This window comes from Cyanistes caeruleus, chromosome 3 (assembly GCF_971803275.1).
Source record: "Cyanistes caeruleus chromosome 3, bCyaCae1.hap1.1, whole genome shotgun sequence".
Taxonomy (NCBI): domain Eukaryota; kingdom Metazoa; phylum Chordata; class Aves; order Passeriformes; family Paridae; genus Cyanistes; species Cyanistes caeruleus.
This window is the reverse complement of record NC_141703.1, coordinates 62,297,820-62,321,835: the sequence shown is the minus strand read 5'-3', so window position 1 is coordinate 62,321,835 and position 24,016 is coordinate 62,297,820. Positions and strand designations below refer to the sequence as shown.

Sequence of the window (24,016 nt, the reverse complement as noted above, 5' to 3'; positions counted from 1 at the left end):
TTTCTTTGTAGGCACTGATTTTAGACCTCAATGATTCACTCTATTAATCTGATTTTTTTTATACGAAGTCATCCTTAAGTGGCTGTAACCCTTCAAAAGGTATGTATGGACATCCTTAACATTCTTCTTGTGTTTAATAACAGAGCTCCTTGTTAATGCATTTTTGGTTTAGGTGGGTGTTTTTTTAGGCTGAGTGGCACTCAAGTCCTGAGCTTGGGCAGTAAACTGGTGATAGTTTTAGGCCCAGAAGGGCAGGAAACTTGAACTGTGTAAGTAATTAAAATTACTATTATTTTATTGAATCACGCACATCTTGTAGTTCAAGAGCTCATTTTTGAATGCTATTATTCTGTGCTTATCAATCCCCATCTTCCTATAGAACAAGCTCAAGTGAGGAATTCCGAGTACAGCTGTTGTAACAGGATCTCACTGGTGTCAGGCCAAGTGGTGTTTTCCAGTGCTCTGCTCATTCCTCAGCCAAAGGCTGGGTAAAGAATAGTCTGACAGGACTCCCCCTTCTTGGCCAAATCCTGTGCAGCACCAGGGACAGGGAGCACAACTCCACACACAGCTCCTTTAAAAAATGTTTTATTTTATATACTTAGTCTGTTGTGGCTAAACAATGCTTTGCTGTATTCAAACAATATACGAAAGTTGAACCCTCTCTTAATAGTGAAAGGAAGATCTAGTCACTGTTTTTCTCAATTTTCCATTGTATGTTTTCTGAGTCTAATGCCCTACCCTCTCTGGTCTGCCTGCAAACATTGCTTTACCACTGCCATTACAGCAGAAACAGCTACACCTTGACCAGTCAATAAAGAAAAACTGGGCTTTTAAAATGAAACTCCTGTTTATAATCCAGAAAGCTTCCTTGAGTGCAAGTTCTGCTCATTTATATTTTTTGGGAAAGCCAAAGCAGCACCATGGTCTAGAGCCCAGCCAAGAAACGGCTCCCACAGTTAAAGTGACTTTAGCAAGTGTTCTGTGACAGCTGAACACTGCCTTAGCTTTGAGAAAAAGGTCTTCAGTGGAGAGTTTTCTTGAGTTTTTGTAAACTCAAAAATTTACTTTAAAACATTCATTTATATTCCATTGTGGAATACAAATGAAAATTTATAGTGAAATCAGGGAAAAATTTGAAGATGAAGATTTGAACACTTGAAGAACTTTAAATTATTACAACAGTGAGGTATAAAAATAACACTTCATTCTTGCACCCATTCAGCCCCTGCTTGCAGCTGGGGAATTGGGCACTGACCTGACTGCTCTATGGTTTTTATCATTAGAAAATCTTAACTCTTGCACCATCACAGACAGGGGTTATTCAGACATCGTACTTGATGTACTGGCCATGTTCTCTGGAGGAGGAAGGATGACTTCTTTTACATCCTGCAGTAGCTCAATCTTGTGATCCAGTCTTTTTCTGTTTTCCAGAAGTTTCTGGATTTTTTCTTCTGTTCCTATTAGAAAAAAGGGGTAAAAAGCTTTTCTTATTAAGGGATAAGAAGATTTTATTATTATACATAAGTATTACTAATATAAAACATGTTACGTATTAATTAACTCTGCAGAGCTCCTGGTGCTTGGTTTAACCTACACTAAAAGCTTTTCCTTTCTACAGCAATGTCTGTGACCCTGCACACCTGGTCTCTTCACAAAGAATTGAACCTGTCTGCTGAGAGCCTGGCTGGTGTGTCAGAGAAAGCACAGAGCAGGAGTTGCATACTCTGCTATCCATATGCTGAAATCTATAACAGCTAATTTTGAGATGAAATTTAAAACATCTCAGCATATATAAAAGTTACTAGTTTAGCTACTAACCCCCTGTGTTAACTGGCATATGAGCTTTTAACAGTTCTGTTTTCAGAGCCCATTTGTGTGAGAGCTCCCCCAACAATGATGTCTTTTAAATCTTTAAAGCTAACATCTCTAAATGACTCTCTAAAGCAAATTTACAAGCCTAATGGACTTTAGCTAACAACAAAATTAAACCTAAAAAGAGATGGTTTAGACAACTGCATTGAACAACTCGATTCTCAAAAACACAATTCAACAGCACCTATTCTCCTTCTTCTGGCAAAATCATTATTGACAGTATCCTGATGGGATTAACCAAGTTGTTTACCTTATTTGCAAAGCCCTGCTTGACTGCATTTCTGCTTCCCTCTGCTGCTTCCATTTCCCTAATGTTAAAGATTATTAAGTCAGTGAGAGCTCAGAAAGGAACCATGCCAGTATTCAGAAGCATTACCACAACCTTACAGTTATTTAATTGCAAGTTTTAAATGAAGCACCTGCTTCATTCAGTTAACAGGACACACAGAGGTGTTGGTGACCTCTGTGCAGCCAGGTTGGTCTGTGAACAACAAATGACTTTCTCAGTGTGTGACAATGTTGAGAGTCCAGATTCTAGTAAGAAGGTGGCATTTTGTACAAACTGAATATATTTTTCCTGTTCTAGGGGAGCAGATGTTGAAGGATGTCTCTAAAGTTTCAGTGAGTAGAGTGGAGAAATTCTCTCCAGATGTTTACCCTATGCCATTCAGAATAAGAGAGCTTTGTAGAAAAAAACCCCAAAAACTACAAAACAAACAACAATATAAAAAAGCAAAGTACTTTGGCCTTTTGCTTCCCTGCTGCTTGCTTCTTCCTCTGTAGTCAGAAAGCACAGACAGCACAGCACCTGCTGTCTGTGGGTGGATGTGGAAGGTGATGGACATGGACATGTTTTTAAATACATTACCCAAAGCTGCGTGTAGGTGTTGAAAACAGGCAGCCAGAGCAATGTTGGTGCCTGCTGCCCATGGGAAATTCTGGTAGCATTCATTGAAGAGGGAGCTGGTGCCCCAGCCTAGCTCTGACTGAAAATGCGATGTCCTGTCCCTCTGCAATCAGTTGACACTTACTCAAAGAAGTTGGACATGTACAAGTGGAACCAGGGAAAAAAAACTCTTAGAGAGAATCTGGATATGAATTAGTCATCAGAAATAAAGAAAGCAGCTCGGTTGGTCAGAGCATAGTGCTAAATAATGCCATGATTATGGGTTCAATCCCCATACAGGCCTCTTAAGAGCTGGACTCAGTGATCCTTGCAGGTCCCTTCCAACTTGGAACACTGTGAGCCTGTTGATTCAGCATTTGGGAGAGCTACAGATGGAACAAACACAGCTTGAACACACAGCTCAGTTTGCTGCCAAAAGGATGTGGCAAAAATAGAACTAGCCCAAAGATGCCAGTGATGGGAATGGCTGGCCTACAGAAGTGCTTCCACAGGAAGGCAGGTAACTGATTGGAAGCCTTCCACCTCATAGAGGAAATGGCCTGAAGGGAAAGAAAATGTATTTCTGTAAAATCAGGAATGGCCTGAGGGACATGGACCTGGAATGACTGCCCCAAAGTGCTAACGAATTCTCGCTGAAGGAACTGCACGACAGTTTTAAAAATTATCATGGCCTTTGTCTCCAACACCTTTAACTGAATTGCAGAATTTGCTGCTACAAACCCCCTGAAAACAAATGCTCTCAAGGAGCTGAAAAGCTCCTGGCCAGACTGCTGACCAGCACACAGGAGAGGTAAGCTGATGGAGGCATCCTGCCCAAGCAGGACACACAACAGAATTTGAAAGCAAAACTAAAAGTTGGTTCTCCTTGGAGGACAGGAAAAGAAACCTCCAACCTATCAATCTGAAACTGCTGCTGAGGCAACAACATGTCCTGTGTGGAAGGTTTTACATGCAGTCAAGTTTGCAGTAAAAGCTCCACACTGCAAAAGGAGTGTGGATCCCTGTATAAAAAAGGGATTTTAAAAAGCCCTTTCAACAGTTCCAGTTTGGAATGTTGTGCTGGCATGTAAGGCTTTAGAACAGGTTTTGTATCATGATTTAAAAGGACTGAAGTTAAAAGCATGGCAAATGACCCAAAACCATCAGCTTGAGACACAGTATTTATACCAGTCCTATTTTATGTAGTCCCTTGACTTAGTATGTCACCACAGAGATGTGCTAGCTAGAGCTTGTAAGGGATTATGACAACAGTAACAATAATGAAAAAGAAGAGGGGGGAAAAAAAAAAAAAAAGCAGCTGGTGATTTTCTTCCTTCTCTACTGTTTAACCTGTAATTAAGAGGGTTTTCATTCCTTTCTCACTGCTTCATTTTAAGAGCTCCTCTTGGCTCAGTTTTGGAACCAACCTCATTATTGATGTTGAAATTAAAAAGGTCTCAGAAAAGAAGATTGTGTGGTACAGGAAGAATTGAGCTGCTAGAGTTGTGGGGATTTGGAGAGGGGACAACTAGTACCCATGAGAATCACATGGTGTGTTCAGAGAGGTGCCAATATCAAGAGATTTTCCTGTAAGCTGAGAAGAGGATGAAATAATTGATGCAGCAGTGAAAGAAACAAGTGTTATCCAAGGTTGTGTCACATGAGGAATTCTGAGCAGAGATGTTTTAATGTCCTCAGCTCAGGCACTGGTGGAACCTTGTGTCAGATAACTGCAACACTGGACACTCCAGCTGCTGAAAAAGAAATTTAAATGCAAGAACAGGAGACTGAAGAAAGGAGCCTGGCTTTTGCAGTCAAGTGAAGGGGAAACAGCAGATATCAACATTAGCTAATTAAAACCCTTTTCACCAGACTAAATTAAAGCAAAAGTTAGAACAACTGTTGGAGAGGGAAATGGGAAGCATGAGGCTTGCCTGTCTGAAAACAGCTTCAGCCTTGTTGCTTCAAACAGTTTCCTTCCACACCGGTGCTCCCAAGCAGCTGTTCCTGCCTTTGTTTTCATATCACTCTGAGCATCCTTGTCTGGTTTTTCAAGGCACAATTGCCCCCCCAGTCCAGGTGAGTTCTACTGGCCTTTAGTTGCTGTGTTTCAGTAGAAAGCATTACTCTGACCAGCACTTGTCAGCCAGCAGCAGAGCTGCAACACTGGTAAGCTGCTGAAGGGAGGTGGTGGACAAGGAACCCAAAGAAGCTGCAGGAGAAGGGAGTTCCCCTGGGGTGGAGACCCTTTGGCCGTTTAAAGCTGTGGAACTGTGAGTCGCTCCCTCCTTCAGGTCAGCCAGCCAAATCTGATATACTTTATTTCTAAAGATTCAGCTAGACATGGCTTTTATTTGACTGTTTATATAACACTAAGAAAAAAAAGTTCCTTGGAATTTTCATTTTAAATGACTCTTCTATCAAAATTCTCATTAGAATAACTTCAGTGCCAAACCCCAGACCAATTGCTGCTCTGACAGCTCTTCTGCACGTACCTGAATGAATATTTGTCAGTATATTTTCAAACAGTCCACAGTCAAACAGTGCCATCACTGTCTCTTCATACTCTGGGGAAAGAGATAACTTGATGTAATACTACTGAGTAAAGGTTTACAGACCCCTACATTAGAAGTACCACAAAACAGTAATTACTTCTTTTCCATCATACTGACTACTTGAGGTTTTAAGATGTCTTCCTTCTCATATAATCTATATTGAGAAAGAAGGATCAAATTGTCAATTCTTTTTAGTTTCATACAGAAAATTACTTCCTTTTTGGGTCTACACCACATGAACAGTGCATTTAAAGAGAAATGTACTTAAGTCATATTTCACTTCAGTGTGCCAGGACTGTGTGATGGCATTGCTGACTGCACCAACTCCTCCTGACAGATCACGTGTGGCACTGAGATATCCCTGTTTGCTGTTAAGAAACATCCAAGAATTACACCTCAGTTTCATACCTGAGGCTTCTGCTGAAGCAAAATGCAGAACACGGAGTTCAATTGACCATTGACCATCACACAAGCTGATCGTGAAGCAAGACTTACCAGGCGGGACATTTACATAAAATAGCATTCTTTATGCAAAGGTATTACTCCTAACTTGGCAAAACTGGAGGACGATAGGAGACGAAGGCTTGAAATTTTCTTTAATTATGTTGTGGACAAAGCAACATTAGACTGGAATTCCTTAAAAACACGGTATTTCATAAAAGGTGATAAACCCATAAAAACCCCAAAGAGACACTTAACAGCTGACAGTACAGTAGTAACAAATCATCCAAAGCCTCAAAATGTACATACTTGGGGATTTTTAGAAGAGAGTGCTGATATTAACAGACAGCTGGTCCCCTCTGTGAAGCTGCAAGAGCAACACAGACTTATGACTTAAATAAAACCTGGTTCTCTTCAGGACCTCTCTGTTCCTGGGAGAAGAGGCTGGATTGAACCTTTCTATGCTTATTCCAACTTGTAAAAGGTGGCTTCAAAAATTCAAGTCAGAAGGTCTCACTAGAGATACTGAGTTGGCAGCTCTTACATAATTTTGAGAAAGAAATTCCTCGGAACTTTCATTGTAAGTGCTCACTCAAAAGGGAAGGTCATTCTCAACATCCTGCACAGCTGCAAAAATAACTGAGTTATTTAGCACCATGGTATCCTCAGGAAGGTGACCCAGAGCCAAGTGCCTGGGATTCAAATCTGCACCTCTGCTCTGAGAGCTGAGTCCCTGCCATGGGTCCCCCTGAAACATACCTGTTTCTGAAGTGTTGTCATCCATCAGTTTTTCCTGAGCCAGGTGAAGTGTGTCCAGCATTTCTTCAAATATGTCATCCAGAAGCCCAGCTTGTTTGCACTTCCTAACAAAGTCTATTCGAACTGTTAAAACACAAAAGCATTCTCATACAGAAGTGATCTGTAAAGTGGGCTTTGCTCCCTCTCTTCAGAAGCTGAAACTCTGGCCAAAGCCCGTCCACCAGTAACAAATACTTTTGCAGATCTCTGGCTCCTCCAGCCACCCACACAGCCCTTTTCAGTGGGAACAAAAACGCAGCCAGGCAAACATAAGTACTGTGCTGGGTGTGAAATTCCCTAAGCTCTAGATCTGGCTTCATTCATCACAAGCAAACAGCTCCACAACTCTAAATGTGCCATTCCTAAAGCTCATGATACCCCCTAGTGATTTGTCTTGCTTGCATTTCCACCAATCCTGAGGACCACACCACAGACTGAGCAGACTAAAGCACAGAAAACAGTGCAAGAAATGAATCAGTATTAGATTTGGTAAAAATTGAGGCTACTTTCACTCCAAGTGATCCAGGCAACTAAACTTTTTTTTTATTACAGCCCATTTTACATACCTACTTTGTCAGATTTGCATTGATAGAGAAATAACCATTTTTTATTTATCTCAGAGCAGCAGGTCAGTGACATGTTTTAGTAAGATCAGTGCAATGGGCTGTTCAAAAGCAAACAGATATTGGAGGGCTCACAAAAGTCTGCCCTTAAAAACATTAAGTCAATTACAAAAAAACAAAAGTCCATTAAAAACAAGGTTACATTTTACTGGAGACATTTGTGAGGAAAGAAATGCCATCTCATTTACATGAGATGCTCTATGAGTATTTCAGGATTTTTCATATGTCTCCTGTTCTTTACAGTGGTAGTGAAATTCAGAAAAAACACTAGGCAGCCACTTGCAATACCATACCCATACATTAAACATATCCATAGTGAGGTGAATAATCACCACTAGCACATTCCAGACTTCCAAGTGCCAACAGAATCCCAACAAGCAACTGCAGCTGGAGCTTCAGGGTAACATGAAAACTGCAGCACTGAATCCCGTGGTCCATCTCGCTGTTGTAACACCACATGTATGCAGTAAAACACTTCATTGTGCTAAGCACCCTGTGTACACCCAAGCTTCCAAAGGTAAGATGTGCTGCCCCCTCCTCAGAGCACCTCCTCTGTTAACACCTTCCAGGGCTCCCATTTAACTGTACCGATATGGAGGAGGGGCGTCAGGCAGAGTCTGCAGGAGACGGAGCTGAATGCAGCAGCCAGCCGAAGTGGGGTCATTCCCATCTGATTCACCAGCTCACATCACAAAGCAAGTCTCACTCAGCCAAACCACAGGTATTTGTTTGCTGCAGTTATTAAAACATATCAAACTTCTGCTGCCATGCCAGAGCACAGAGAGCCACTCATCTCAGAAGAATCATAAAGATACATTTGCAGCACAGCATTTGCTACCAGCCATCTCCAAGCTCTGCACTTCAACATAACGGATCCCAGTACTTCCTAGTTGCTCCATAAAGTTGTTACCAAATGTCTTGTATATCAGAAAAAGGCTCCTCAACACTGAAGTTGTGTTAAAGTGGGAATCCTTTCTTCAGGCCCAAGGTCCTGCAGGGGTACTCCTAACCTTACACTGACACCTCGATTCTACGTTAAGTGTGTTGCTTATATACACTTCCTACATACATATTACAATTTATCCATTATCATAAATCCCACCCCAGGCTCACAAAGACTCAGTCCTTTGTCCCATCTATCACTGCATTCTTATCTTCTTATCTTCCCACTATCCTTGCTGGAGGAGCAGTGTTTGCATGCCTTGTTCCTCTGCTAAAAGTTTCACAGGCACAGTAAAAACTGAATCAACCTTTCTGTATCACAGTGAGTCTCACCTTTATGCCTGTTGTTCTTTCGTTTTAGTATTCGTAAATGGTTTTCTTCTGCTGTCTCTTCTGTACTCTGTAAGAAAATCAAAACAATGTATTTTTACATTATGCTGACATTTACTGCTGTTCTCATCATATTTCTCTCTTAGCAGAAGGATAAAAAGCAGTCCACATTTCTGAGAATACAGTCAGCTTCTCCGCATGGCTAATAATATTCCTCTCCAGACATTCTATTTTGAAAATGGAAGCAAAAACCGCTTCAAAGCAAAAAGGCTTTAAGAAAAGCCAAACACCTGGGACACCACCTTTCTTAACCATTACATTTGCAAATAGCAGAGAAATTAACAAATGCCTCATGGGAGCTCCCAAGGCTCTTTCTGAACATTGTCAGAATCCTTTGGTAAGTAAATCCTTTGCTGTAGCAGGTCCCCTGGTCCCCTGTTTTAGTACTACTGAAATTCAGAATTACCATTTCTTCTGTGATCGTGGGAGATGTCAATGTACGTCTTCTTTTCTTATTTGCTGCATCTAGGAATCAACAAACAACAAAGTAACAAAAGTGAGAACCTCAGACTGACCATCATATATCATTCAAATTTCTTCTTTTCCCAAAAAGCTACAGAACTGAGGAGCTTTGGGTGGCAAGGCAAAAGTATGTTTCAGCTTCCCTAAACACCTGACATTTCAGGTGTGAATCTGTTCCATTTAAGAAAATTGCAAGCATGAATCAACCATTAGGAAAAAGTGCAAATCATTACAGCATTAGGATATCACTTAACCTTTTCAACTCAGTAGATTTTTAATTGTGACAGAGTGAACTTATTCCTCCCAGCAGCAGCACTACCTCTAGGCGGTAAAAAACTTTGGTTTCTTTTCCAAACAATTTTTTTCGCATGTTAATACACCCTCAAAACTAAGATTACTTAAAGAATTATTAGGTGTCTCAAAGACATACAAATAGCATTAGGTTTTACATCAACATAAGAACCCTCCCAGAAAACCTCCAGAAGCCATTTGACTTGTCAGTTTAACATTATTTATGCTATAAAGTGTTTGTAGCAATGTGAGATGACATCTCTGAAAAATTATCTCTGCTTTCACTACATTGTTTTTCATCAGGATGCACCAGAGACTCTTGCCAACATCGTAACTGGCAGCTTTTGGAAACAGCTACAGTATCACAAGCAGAGAAAGATAGCTCTGGCAAGGAAGACATGGCAGGAGCAGAGAAAGGCACAGAAGAGTGCAACCACCCACCAAAACCTGAATGTTTAAAGTACAGTGGGATTACACTTCCCCTTCCCTGTTTAATTCCAGAACCTCTGGGCAGCATTTAATAAAGTCTTTCCTGTTAGAAATCATCCTATCAAGAGGAATGAGGAGCCACTGCTGTACACAGAGGCTGTAGAATCAAGTTTGGGCACTGGTGCTGTACATTTGCATTTTTCATGGCCTGAAAGGAAACAGGTCTCTCACTTCATCCAAAACAAACCTGTAAGGCCTAATCTGGGGCAGTGTGGGAGATACTGCTGTAGGTACAAAGTGTTTCTTGCTGTCCAGCAGGGTATTTTTGACACGATGGGATTTTCTGAGCTCTCCCTGGTATCTGCTATAAGGATGCCTTATACAAGAGGAGCAGAGTCTGAAGAGCAGCCCAACTCTTCCTGCCCTGCACAGTGCTAGCTGCTCTCCTGCATTTGTCAGTCTTTACTCTGTCCACATTCAACTCTTCCAGTTAAACAGGTTGGAGTCTGTTTCCAAGTCCAAGCTGCTCTCACATCCCTGCTGCACAGAGCTGCAAGGGGAGTTCTTGGCCCATAAGGCACCTTATCCCCTCCCAATCACACAGCAGAGCCCTGACATTTCAGCACAAGAATATTGTATGAACCAAGAATAAGGCAATCTTCCTTGACTCCACTTTCTCCAAACTATGAAGCAAGAGACACGGGGCTTGGGGAATCAAGTGTGTTCTACTCAACTCTCCCACTTGCTTCCCACTTCCCAGGGTACAGCTACTCTCAGGAGGTGAAAGAAGCTCGTTCAGGAGGCAGGCCAGACACTGCCAGCAGAATCCATTTACCCCTCATAAACAGAAGGTCTCTAAATTAAGTGCCTCTGGAAGAACTCCTCTAGGAGAAAACTCTCTTTTCAGGGAACAATGTATATGCAGCATTTGAAGACAAAAACCATCCAGTATCTAAAGGGGGCTACAAGAAAGTCAGAAAATTACTTTGTACCACAGCATTTAGTGACAGGACAAAGGGAGATTGCTTCAGACTGAAAGAGAGCAGGCTTAGGTTAGACAGAGAGAAATTCCTTAGTGTGAGGGTGGTGATACTCTAGAACTGTTTGTCCAGAGAAGTTATGAATGCCCTGTCTCTGGAAATGTTTAAGGCCAGTTTGGATGGGGCTTTGAGAACCTGGTCTAGTGGAAGGTGTGCCTGCCCAAGACAAGGAGGCTGGAACTAGATAATCTTCAAAGTTCCTTCCAACCCAAAGCATTTTGTGATTCAACCTTTTAAGACTTAAGTCCTCCTTATGAACAAGGTGGTCTAGAGGGCTGGGTCTAATGCCTGAATATTATGAGGTACTGGAAACAAAGCAATCCTGGGCCGGTCCAGTACTTGCACAGGAGACCACCTGGGAATCTGGGCAGCCCCAACAGACTCTGACAACCATTAGACCACAGAAAACAAAGTAATTTTGAAAAGTGAAGAAAGGTCAAGATTCAGAACTATGGATAAGTAGAAAGCACAGCTACTAAGTAAACTAAGAAGATGCATTTGGTTAGTGAACCACAGAAATATCAGATATTAAACAGACTCTATGTCTGGCTAAGAAGCCCTCATGACTAAAAGCTTAAATAATAATCACCTAACCCATTCCTTAAGTGTCATCAGAGTGCAGCAAGACTCTGTCAAGAAGATAGCCAAAATTTGCTAGACTTCCATGGGAACACACCACTGTCAGCACAAGTGCTCACAGCACAAATGAGTTAAAATTCAAAGTGAAGGCCAGTCTAGAACCCACTTCACTGTAAGCAGAGTTGTATGCATTAGGCTAACAAGATCCAACTGTGGGGTTTGGATTCCCAAATACCTCTGAATCAGGAAGGGTCAGGACTGCCAAATAAAGCTGCATTTCTGTAGCACAGGAAGTAATCCTTAAACAGGGGTTGTACAACTCTTTTGTTACACTTAAAAAGCTCTTTGGGATCCTTCAGAATGAAAGGCCCTATTTTGAAAACTGCTGCAGTGAATACAGAAGATGCAAATGTGAAAGTCTGCATAGTCACAGATAAAATCCCAAGGTGACCTCTCTGTAACAGTTCTCTCCTTGCTAATCTAGTGCAACCTTGTGTGCAGCTCTCCTGTCTCACATGGATTTCACAAGCTGCTTGGACCTACTTGCCCAGAGTAAGAATGATTCCATAAAGGATTGTGTACATTGTGGTTTAAGTCAGTTTTCAGTGAAATTCAGGGACGACTTAATTTTGACTTCTCCCACTTCAAAAAAACCTTCTTGATTTCTTTTGTGCATACATGCAGATCTCAACCAAACCACTCCTGCAAGATTAGAAGTCCACCACTCAATACGAAGGTGGTAATATCTTGTTCATATGACCTACTGACTGTAGGATGCAAACTTTTAAAACAAATTAAATCAATGTCATTAAAGAAACTCACCATAGTGATTGGTCCTATTCCCTGGGTCATGTTTTGGGCAGAACACTCTAAAATTTAAGTTAAATTTCAAGAAAAAGAGAAGAAGTATTAATAAATATGCAGAGTTATGCTGACAGATTTAAACAGATATTTTCCCCTCTATTCACTGAACATTAACTGAAAGACAGTTAAAAAAAGTCAGGACTTTTGTTCAGCATTACCTACCTCAGAAACCACCTGCTTTAAAGCATGCACAGCCTTGTATCTGTACTTCCAGAGCTTCAATGGAATCTCAGCACTGAAGCTCTGAATGATCAGTTCCACCAGCCCACTGTTCAGACCCTGAGTCAGACCCGTTTCATGTGTGTGGCAATCACTGTGTCAGAGACACTGAAATGAGATTAAGGCTCCCAAGGTGAAACACCACAGTCCTGACACTGTTCCCTCACAGCCACTGCGGCTCTGTGCCCTGGCCCTGCCTCGTGCAGGCCAGGAGCCTCCTCAGACACGTCTGCTCAGTGTCACTCTCCATTCCTCAGCCCTGCAGGATAGTGGCAGTGCCACCACACACAGCACTGGAGATCCCTGTGCGCCTCGCTCCTGCTGCTGCCCTGTGCTCACGGAACGGCCCCCAAATCCTGACCAAGTAGGGCAACCCTGTATGAAATCCAGTAGCTTAAAGCTGCTCAGTCCATTTGTTACTTAAAGACTTCAGTAATATGTGAAATGGGAATATTTTCAGTGGTTCTAGGAGAGCAATGTAAACTCCTTGGAAGAGGCAAAATGAAACAAATTTATCTGAAAATATTCCTTATCTTTTGGATACAATACTGTGCAGAGAACATGAAGTAGCTTTTACAATGTGCCTTTCTTACAGAAGGATCCCAAGTCACTTTTTAAGCAAAAATGCCTTGTCAGGAGCATGGTTTAGTTTATCTCTTCCTTACAAATCTATTTGCCAAGACTGATGCAATATTTAAAGGGAACTAGGACATTTTCTAATTACTGTCATTCTTTTAACAAAAACAGAAGCACTGTCCTTAGAAATGCAGACTGTTGCCTTGATAAGGAACTTCTTTTGCATGAAATGCATCTTGAAGCACAAAAAGAGAGGTATGCCTAACACTGCAATCAAAAATATACTGGAGAGACCTTATTTACATCCCTGAATTTCTAATACTGCCCTTTGGAAAGTGTTTTTTATTCTTCCCCTCCCTTAAGTTCTAGTCTTTCACAGTGAAAAACAACCCATCCTAAGCACAAGAACATATTATAAAGTACAGACAATATATTTTACTACTCAGGCTACTTTATTTGGAGGCACTTTCCTACTATCATTTTTGCGAGACAGGAGTGCAAATTGCACTTATTTCTCCACTCTATTCTCTGTTCTGTGGCCACTTCCACAGCACCATATGCTTTCTCTTTTCATTCTGCCCAATTTGTTTTGATCATCACTACTCATCATTACAACAATGGAAACTCAGAATTTAAAATCACCAGCTCTGCCTCTCTCAAAGGAATTCTCTCTTTTTAGTATGTTATATTTCACCATGAAAATGTGAAGGTGCTGTCAATCCACATCCACTGTTTTTCAAGTCTACTCTCCAATAACTTCAGCTAGCTACAATTTTGTGCTTTAATTATGCCACTGCTACTGTGCAAAAGTCTTCAGGTTTAAATCCTTGAAAGCTGCCCTAATATCTTCCTCTAATCCAGTCCTTTCCCAGCTCTTCAATACAGGTTGCTATAGCCTAGTTTCCTAGGCTCTCAGTGTCACACAGACTTAAAACAAGGCATTTTTAAGGGTCCCTCTTCCAAACCTCCAAGGTCACCATCTCCTAAATGCCACCAAACCCAACTGTATATGCAAACACTTCTTTACCAGTTTGTATCTAGACTGCTATCAGACCCACTTGTTTTTCAACATCTTGAGTTCAGCCTTCTTGTACCTGAGTTATCCCTTCTAAAGCTATAAGATGAAAACCATTCATTCTGCGATCATAGAAAGTTTCCATCTTCCCAGTTACACTCTTTCATGAGCTCTGCAGATTCACAAAGGTTTTATAAGCATCAATTAAGCATCACTTCCTCCCTGCACAGCTGGGCTTATAGCCTTGAACAGATGCATTCATTTTAGGCAGAGAGCGCTGTGAACCAGCCAGGAGTGCAAGTGTCTTGACACAAAAGGACCCATCTTCCACTGCTACCAAGGACTGCACTAGTCCACCCCTTTCTGAAACAAGCAGGATTAGACAATCCTCAAATTAATCTAATGCGACCTGTGATCTCTCTGGCCTTGCACAGAAATGAGTACCAGGGCCTTTATGCACCTCAGACATCACTATAACTTCAGCATTTCTAAAGGTCCCTGAAGCCACGGGTTTTCAACTCCTTCATCTGCATCCTCCAAAGTTTGTTCCATCTGTCAGTGGCCATGCAGGCAGACCAAGGGCAGTGGTCACAAGGACTAGAAGGATCAGGACAGAAAATTTACTTAGAATCCAATCAATTGTGTTAATGCTAGCAACATACTGAAAATACAAGGCCTTTGGTGGGAATTAAAGTTCTTTCCTAGCATAGAGAGGGAAAATTACCCAAACCTGCCTAATGTGAGCAAACCTAGAAGTGCTATAACCTGCTCTGCACTCAGACCACATTTACTGGAGCTTCTGAACCAAGAAAGGATTTAGAATCTGAGTGACATTAACAAAAGTCTTTTTTCTTGAAGATTAGCTAGAGAGTCAGTAGGACTGACTTTCTCAGATTTGGCCCTGTTATCTTTCAGTGATGTTTCAGGCTTAAGCACTAAACAGATTCCCTCCCACTGCAGTGAAGTTTTCCTTGTGAAATGAAAACATTTCTCCCACAGTTTGTAAACAGAGGATTAAGCATCACTTTAGGAGAGGAGAACTTATTTCCTTCCCTAAAATCCCCTTAAGCCCCACCCAAGGAAGTCCCTCTTGCTGACACCCCCAGAGGCTGGCAGTGACAGAGGACACTCGGTGAGTACCGGTAGATGCCGTTGACCTGGTCGGTCTCCACGGCTGCGTCATCGCAGAGCGCGCAGAAGAAGTGGTAGCTCCTGCGGCACGTGCGCTCCTCACAGCCCACCGTGGCCCCCTTCTTGCGGCAGAAGTTGCACACCTACAACAGGAGGGGTTTCACCAAGTAAATGTCACAGGCAGCTCCTCCAAATCCTGCCAGGCAGGGCAAATGCCACTGTCTGTGGAAAAAGCTAGTATTCCATTGCAAATCACCTCTGTGTAATTCATCGGGCAAATTCACTCCTGCAAACTCCTGCCCTGGTCATTATTTCCGCCACCCTTTTGCTATCTCACTTCTATTTCATACTGATAAATTTGTAAAATGAGTCAAAGAGCCATGTGAGGGCACTGAGTAACTTGCCCAAGTTATTTTAACATTAATTAGTGTTAATGTTTGCATTTATGTTTTCTAGGCTAACTTCATAATGAAAAGAGTTCCACCCAGGACGTAGGGAAGGAGAGCAGCTGAAGACAAAGGCAATTAAAAAAAGTCTCATTAAAATAATCTTATTTCTGCTAAACTCAGAAGGTGCTCTCCTTTCCAATTGTGGATCACATTCTTTTGTTTCAGGCACTGGCTTCCTTCTTTACCAAAGTCTCAGGAAACTGACTAAGGACATAAGGGCCAGAAAAAAAACCCACCTGCATTTTAATACAGAATTAACTAAATTTCACCAAACCAAATGTTAAATCAACGACTCCAACACTAAACCTCTGATTTCCGTAATCTTACTATATCAGAAGGACCAGCTACTTCAATGAATTTTTTTCATTATTATAATGAAGGCCAGACAGCCTTCAATATATAAGACAGGACTAACTGCATATTCAGAAACATTTCCTTACCAGCCGCTTTCCTCTCCTGAGCTCTTTTAACACCGATGACACATCAAACCTTATTTCCAGATTTTCTGGGTTCTGATCTTCAGATTCCACAAATCCTGAGGAAAATAACTAAAAACAAAAGAGACAGTTTTAAGAAATAAGAATGACTCAGTCACCAGTGCAAAAAAGAGACAAGGAATACATCTTTTCTTGCCCTACATAATGAGGCTGATTTTTCTCTATCTTCAAGAGGTTTCACCTACACTGAACAAGGAGCCGTGCTTAGAAATTTCTGCAGTCAAAAGAAGTTTCTCCTTCCTCATAGGAGATGTCACATAACCTGAAGGTAAACTAAGAAAAGATAGTAAGGTGAAAAAGTGAACTGATTAAAAACATGAACAAAGAAAATCTGAAATTCCAGGTTGCCCAGAGGTAGGATGAGAAGATCTTCAAGCAACAGACCTCCACACCTTGGACATTTTACTACATGCTCAGTTGTTCAGACCTACAGCTGGATGTGACATTTTTCTGTAATAAGATTTCCACATAGCCCAATGCTGACAACAGCTGATTGCAGGAAAATACCAGAAACATTGTACACATCCTGGGAGAAACCCCCTAAAAATACACACGTGCACACTCAAGCCACTTTAATTCCCACAGAACTACTGAGCCATGACAATGAGTGAGGAAAGGGCAGTTCCTGGCAATTATTTCCTAAGCATTATATGTAGCAAATTCCAAATAAAAGGGAGCTACCCTTTCATCATCTAGCAGGCACAGTCTGTCTGCTCAGAAGGTGATAAGCTGACTGCAAAAAAAACCCAAACAGTGCAAACAAGTCTAAGGCAGAGAAATGAGTAAAGTTGATGGGAGAAGAAAGAAAAGAGAAAGAAGAAAAGAAAATACACAGAGAATTAAAGCCATAATAAAACCTGTTTCAAACAGAACATTCAAGTGCTGTAAAAAAACATCACTGTGAAACATTCTGTTAAAAAAATAACCAGCCAAAAAAGATATCAGAAAAATAACAATGTAGATGTAACAATTTTAAGAATAAGGCTGAGACAGTGACAGAAAGTTGCTCTAGCAGCAATCTCTGGCACTAAATGGCCCTCAGCTATATTCTACCTCTGCTGAAGGAAGAATACAGCAGCTATAATTGATTCTGCACATCAAGAACCAGATTCACCAACATTCCAGAATAAAGGGGAGGCAAGAGAGTAGAAGGATCACAACACACTTAGAGCTTCACAGATTTTTTTATATTATCAACTTCTGATATTTTTATTCCTTATTTTAAATAAGACACACACTGGAAAGTTTTTTAACCATCAAGAGGTATAGATATTTTCTTGCAAAGATTTAAGTACACAACTTTCTGTGGTCTGAGAACCCTCATCCAAGAGGATGAGTCTCAACAGTGTCTCAAGAAGACCTACTCCTGTTGCTAGGTCATATGTGGTCTTTGTAGTGTTTTCATGTGTGTCTGGGACCACTGATTAGCAACAGACATCCATGAAAACATCACAAATCAACAGCTCTGGGTGTGCAGACACATCCTCTCCCACTACAGAATCCTGGCCAAATCACTTTTCCTTTTCACAGCTTTTCAATCTAATATAAACTTGCTGGTTTGACTAACCAGCCTTTCAATCCCGACATCATGGCAAAATCAAAAAACAGGTAAGCAGTGGAAACTTCCCCCTTTATCCCTTTTCCACTTCTCTTCAGTATTGACCAGCTAAAGGCACTAACCAGACAATCCTGATGAGCTGCAATATCTCTCTCTGTGGCGATATACATCACAGAGCCAGCCTCCCCTTCTGAACAAAATGCACATCTTCTTCTCACCATCTTCGCCATTATCCAGAAAGCACCTGGAGCAGGAAAACTGGGACAAAACACAAAGCAATTGACAACTTCCACAGGTCAAGCAGGACAGAAGAAAGCAGAGCCTGCCAACACCTGCCCTCTGACTGCTCTTTCACCTACATTCCGGACCCTCGGTGGTTTCCTCCTCCAGTAACAACAACCGGTAGAACAGGCAAAGCCTGCTCTTGGCATAGCAGTGGGATGGAAACCAGATCAAAAGAGGTCCAGCAATTAGAGCAGGAGAAAGAGTGGTTTATCTCCTCTTAGAAAGTCACTAACAAGTCATAAGGGGTAATACAAAAGTTTTCAAGCTTGCTTGGCAATATCTGCTCCAAAAACAGATCCAAGAGCAGCCCAGCAAGTCATGCCCTAAGGTATGAAACTCATTTATAACCAAAGAAGGGCAATCACTTGTGTTTTCTTAACCTACTGCTGCCACATGTGGGTCTGCAAGTCAACAAAGAACCGAAAACAGCAGCCCCCAAGCTTTGCCAGTGCCTTCCAGGAGTTCACAGAAAACAAGGAAGAAACACTAATTTCTTATTGTAAGAAGGATGCAGCAAAGTAGTGTGGAGAGGTCTACAAGTAAATTGAGGTACAAGAAAAAAATCATAATTAGAGATTCAAACATTCTCTCTCAACAAGATGAAATGCTAACGGGAGTGACAGAATTTTCCCTGAGGGGAAAATTGCCCCAGGGACACCTGTTATCTTTTCCTGGCCATATCCACTCAAGTCTTAATTGTTCTTCACACAGCCTTTCTCCAGCAGCTGCAAAATTCTGAGGCCAGCTACTTACTTCACAAAAGCAGTCTAAATGTTTCTGTACAAGCCTTTACACACATCCCTCACCAGCAGGTTAGAGCATCACCCCACAACATTTGCAGCAGAAATTTTACTTTGTTTTTTGTGGAAGTCCACCACAGAAATCTTCAACAACTTCCCACTCCTATAAGGTGCGATTCTCCAAACTGTCCTCTGCTGGAGATGTAACCTCTGACAGCACAAACTCCTGTAGGAGAAGGGGGAAGAAAAATCTGCATTTACTTTCAAGAAATAGGAGGATCTGAAGTCAAATCATTCTAGTGAGAGGTAGTAAGGCCCAAGTACAAAATAGGCAGGAAATTTCATAGTCCAACAAATCCTACTACCTTTTTCTGGGTTTCAACAGACAAACTGTTTTCATTAGCTCCCATCTCCCTTGCCTAAAACAGACTGGGTAGCCCCAAGTGAAACACCACCAGAGTAGAAGAGGATGTTTTATGTTTTCTCTCCTCTGGCTCACACTAGTGACAACTTACTTATAATCACAAGTCACTTTGCCTTTGCACACAGCTGGAGTTCTTTTTCCCTTCTGTGCTTCTATGTCTTGTAAGCAAGGCAGGGTAGAAACTGATTTCCAATACCCATCTATACACTGACTATCATATCAGTTTCTTAACTTGAGCAATAAACAAACACAATAGAAACAAACAGAAACACAAAGACATATTAGAACTAGAATAGAAAAGAAATAAATTCCAAAGAAGAACAAGCTAGAGTTTGAATGGCCTAGAACACAGGAAAAGCTCTCTGAAGCAAACAAATACCTGGAATCGATGCAGACACATAGGCCCTGCTCAGGCCCAGTCAGAGGATCCAGGTCCAGGAATTTTTTAAGGAAGGGGCTAAAGGCAGAGTCTACAGTCCCTGGTGTTCTTACAGGCTCCGGAGAAATCCTGGTGCTGATGGAGAAAAGAAGACACTTGGTCAAGGTCAGCTTTGGGGTTACTCCAGCACTTTTGTAGGGATCCTGAGGCAGTGGAAGTACAGCTCTTGGCCATTCCTCTGTGCAGAAGCAGCCAGCCTGCACCTATTGCCCTGTTTAGCCCCATACCCTGGCCCACTGTGGTAGGTTGGCCCTGTCTGGATGCCAGGCAGTTCCCCAAGCCACTCTATCACTCCTCTCCACAACTGGATGGAGAAAGAAAATATAACAAAGGATTCATGGGGTTAAAGACAGGGAGAGATGCCTCACCAAATGCCATTACAAGCAAAGCAGACTCAGCTTGGGGATAGTTAACTGAATTTATTACTAAAAAAATCAGAGCAGGATAATGAGAAGTAAAATAAATTTTAAAACCACCTTGCCCTCACCTGTCCCTTCTTTCCAAACTCTACCTGCTTCCCCCAAGAGGAACAGGGAGGTGGGGAATGGGGATTATGGTCAGCCCATCATTCATTGCTCCTGCCATACTCAAGTAGCCCTTCCCCTGATCCAGTGCTGGGGTCCCTCCCACCATAGACAGTCCTCCACAAACTTCTCCGTGAGTCTATCCCATGAACAAAAGTTCTCCATGAACAGCTCCAACATAGGTCACTCTCCCTTGGAGTGAAGTCCTTCAGGCACAGCCTGCTCCAATATGGGTCCCCCCAAGGGTCACAAGTCCTACCAGGAAATCTGCTCCCGCATGGACCTCCCACAGGGCCACAGCCCTCTCTCAGGCATCCACCTCCTCCACAAGCTGCAGGTGGATCGCTGCATCTCTATGAAACTCCATGGGCTGCAGGGACACAGCTGCCTCCCCATGGTCTGCACCAGGGGCTGCAGGGGAATCCCAGCTCTGGCACCTGAAGCATCTCCTGTCCCTTCTTCTCTACTGACCTCAGTGTCTGCAGAGTTGCTCCTCTCACACATTCCCACCCCACTCCTCTCTGCCCAATAACTTTTTTTCTCTCCTTCTTAAATGTGTTACCACAGAGGCATTACTATCATTCCTGCTGGGCTCAGCTTTGGCCAGCAGAGGGTCAGTTCTGACACTGGCTCTGCTGGACACGGGGGAAGCTTCCGGCAGCTTCTCACTGAAGCCATCCCTGTAGCTCCTCCATCACCCAAACCTGGCCATGCAAACCCAACACACCCCAACAAGAACTTGTGCTCTTCCCAAGTTTCTGCTACAGAGTACTACCAGGAAGAGGATATGGAGGAACTGGCTGGCTGCTCTTGCGCAAGAAGGGAGAGGCTAAGGGCGGGTTTCCAGTTTTACAGTTTAATTACATTTTATCTAAATAATGCCTTGCTTTTGCAGGGCTTAAGCCTGCCACTCAGGGATTCCAGCTGACACCCTTGGATCTGTCTGAAAAGGCAAGAAATCCTTGCTCCTCTCTTTCAGTAGCACTCATGACAGCACTGTTCTGTTACTATTTCTCCTGCTGTCTCTTTTTAAAGTTGAGCAATCTGAAACTATTTAGCTCTTCTTTGTACAGAAGCTGGTCTGCAGTTTTTTTCACCTCTGTCACTTCTCCACTCCTCTGGCTACACTCGAAGAGGAACAAACCACCTCCAAAGGGATGGGTTACCATTTATACTAGGAAGTCACAAGATCACTCTGTATTTTTCCTCTTTCCTTAATAATTCTCACTATTCCAATCACATTTCAGCCTGCTTCTGAGTACAGAGCTGACACTTCCAGAGAACTACTGTTAGAATCATAAAGCAGTGAAAAAACCACAAAGCTCAACATGGGGCCCACGGTGATCAGAGCAGACAAAACTGGGTGGAGGGCTGGTGGTCTGTGCTGCCACGGGTCTGGGGAGGAATGTGAGGCGGCCTGGGAGCTGTGTGGCTTTGTTCTAGCCCTTGCTTTACGGGAAATGTTTTGCACCAATTGCACCTCTGGGGCATTCTGTGCACTGCGACCACAAACAATGGAAGGTACAAAAGTACCCTGATTTGCACCTAACTGGAAGGTGAGAATTCGACACAGAAACCATAGGGACAGATCCACAGGTTTGTCCTCCTGGCTCCCCTAGAAGGGATGCCTTTCGGTGAGAGTCACAAACTTGTCACAGAATCAACTAGGTTGGGAAAGACCTCTGAGATAATCACGTCCAAACAATGACCCAACAACACCCTGTCAACTAGACCAGCAGTACGATTACAGTTACCCAGATCTCTTTCTCGAGTGGACTTAGATTAAGTAGCGAGAGCATCAGCGTTATGGTTGTTTCTCTGCCACATCTATCATCTTCCACTTATCAATGCTGGATCTTCATCTGCTGTTTTAGTCATTCCCTTACTGTCCCAAAGCCCTTCTGCAACCCTTTGCTTCCACTGTCACCACCACATGGAACCCAGGGGGCCTAATTTAGCTGTAAGATTTGGGGGGGCCTTCTGCTGCCCTCTGCTCATGACAGAACAAATGACGCTGCAAAACAGAAGGCAGAGCAGCAGCTGAGAGGTCACACCAGGCCACTTCTCCTCTACCTGTGCCATTTCCTAAAAGCAGGGCTGTTGGTTTTGTTTTTTTATTTTTTCATAATTGCTGGAATCCAAAATAAAAGCCTCTCTAAGCTCCTCAGAGAGAGAAAAGAATTTAAATATATTAAACTATAGATACAGAGTAAAAGTGTAGGTTTCAGTTTTAAGTAGGTAAAAATATAGCTTAAGTGCCCTAGGAGTCAGTCCCTGTTAGCTAGTGAAAAGCCTTATTACCCAGTTTAAATTTCAGTGATAATACCCTTCATAGATTCAGCTTAGCTCTAGACATAATGAAAATATACTTTGCGTTCTTGGATAAGAACAGACAGGATTATTCATGTAAACAGATAATACCCTATACGTAAGATTTAGGTAAAAAGAATGCTGCTTTCACACGTGAGAATTAAGTTCAAATTGGTGTAGAAAGTATTGTTTTAGAAGCGTGTTTTTAGTTGATAGGATGATTTATGAATTTAATTCCTTGCATTGAAGATCAGAGAAAGAACGATCGATGGAAGAAGAACAGCAGGTCCATCATCATCATCACCAGCTGCTTCTGTGGCCCAGGACAACAAGGACAACAGAATGCCAAGTTGTGAAGCTGCTGCCCCGAACATGGGGACTTTTATACCAGAGAGTTGCTGCTCAGAACTTGGGATTTTATGCCAAAGCTTTTAGTAAAGCTTTTAAGTTTCTAAATTCTTTGCCTTTGAGACTGATGCTTTTATACAATAAATACCTTTCTAGCAACCATCAACTGCTCATGTCTCTTTGAGACCTAGAAATATCCCCGGAATCCCCGCTGAAGCGTCGACACATAATAGTGACTAAAGGGAAGAAAACGAGAAAGGAAACAGAAAGTAAAAAGTGAGAACAGTGCTGGCAAGAGCGCAGGGCTTGCGCCACTTTCAATCCTGCTGAAACATTACCAGTGTGTCTAAGAACTTGCTCTCCAGACCCAGTTCTGAAAGCATCCTTGTAAATATCCATCTTTTATACAGGAGAAGGCTAAGGCACAGAATCTCTTAGTATATCCAGAGGGCAGTAAGGAAAAGAACCCGAGTCCCCTGACTTCCAGCACGCTACTGAAACCCACTGCCCCAGCTCCTGCTCTCCTCTCCTCTTCCTTCCAGCGCAGTGGAGGATTGGATCTATAGAAGTAGGAAGAAAGAAAGAAATCACACACCTGTTACCACATACTCACTGTGTCCCTCATTTGTGCTTTGTGAGGAAAGAAGCACGGCAGGATATGTGGTATCTAAAAATGACCAACATTCACTCCCCCATTCTCCCCACGTCATTACAGAAAAACATCCAGATTTCTCAAGGAACGAGAACGAATAAAGAAAGCTGTTTTTCTGATCGCCCTTCACTTGTGATCACATCTCGAACCCCCCAGCCGCGGGCAGGGCATCTTTCGCTACACCGGGCTGCTCAGAGCTCCATCCAACCCGGCCTCACACACCGCCAGAGATCAGATAGCCATAGCTTTTCTGGACAGCCCGTGCCGGTGCCTCACCACTCTCACAAGTAAAGAATTTATTCCCAGCACCTCCTCGGGCCCTCACGGAGGTCCCGGCGCCGCCTCGCGGCCCCCCCGCACAGCCCGAGCCCCGGCAGGGTCCACTCCCTGACCCTGCGGGGAGAGCGGCGCTGCGTGACCGGCGCTGAGGAGGCCCCGCGCTCCCCCCGCCCGCGTGCCCGCTGTGGCACTTACCGCCCGCTCGCGGCGCGGCCCGAGCCAGCCGTGACTCCCGCCACCGCCCCCTCCCCCACCCTCAACTGTCCCGCGCGGAAGTGAGCGTGCCCGGCCGGAGCACGGAGCATGCGCGGTGGCGTCCACCGACGCTCCGCCCCGCCCGCCCGCGCGGCGCTGATTGGCTGTCGCCCTCGCGCAGCCGGCGGGAAGGCGTGCCG

The 24,016-nt window shown here is 43.0% G+C and overlaps 1 protein-coding gene across 10 annotated transcripts; it reads right to left on the bottom strand.

The window, feature by feature from the left end:
* Positions 1-572: 572 nt before the first annotated feature.
* On the bottom strand, positions 573-24,002 carry PHF11 (PHD finger protein 11). Of its 10 annotated transcripts, XM_086881345.1 has the most exons (14): positions 23,817-23,878; positions 23,029-23,250; positions 19,449-19,583; positions 18,759-18,871; positions 17,743-17,878; positions 16,006-16,113; positions 15,126-15,259; positions 12,134-12,180; positions 8,917-8,975; positions 8,454-8,520; positions 6,517-6,639; positions 5,257-5,328; positions 2,126-2,183; positions 573-1,460 (listed from the first exon to the last, which is right to left on the bottom strand). In XM_086881345.1, exons 5-14 carry the CDS (start codon positions 17,848-17,850, stop codon positions 1,400-1,402), a joined length of 837 nt encoding a protein of 278 aa, XP_086737471.1. In that variant the 5' UTR covers positions 17,851-17,878; positions 18,759-18,871; positions 19,449-19,583; positions 23,029-23,250; positions 23,817-23,878; the 3' UTR covers positions 573-1,399. The 10 variants fall into 10 exon arrangements, with proteins under 10 accessions (XP_086737471.1, XP_086737469.1, XP_086737465.1 ...); XM_086881343.1 differs by lacking the exon at positions 23,029-23,250 and having other exon boundaries at positions 23,817-24,002; XM_086881339.1 differs by lacking the exon at positions 2,126-2,183 and having other exon boundaries at positions 23,817-23,902.
* Positions 24,003-24,016: the final 14 nt, after the last annotated feature.

Excerpts from the sequence above, each read along its gene's own strand:
- PHF11 (XM_086881338.1), bottom strand. The coding sequence starts at position 17,850 with ATGGCGAAGATGGTGAGAAGAAGATGTGCATTTTGTTCAGAAGGGGAG. Across the intron at positions 6,640-8,453 it reads AAAGAACAACAGGCATAAAG|TTCGAATAGACTTTGTTAGG; the intron begins GTGAGACTCACT and ends GTGTTTTAACAG. Across the intron at positions 5,329-6,516 it reads TGACAACACTTCAGAAACAG|AGTATGAAGAGACAGTGATG; the intron begins GTATGTTTCAGG and ends CTCTTTCCCCAG.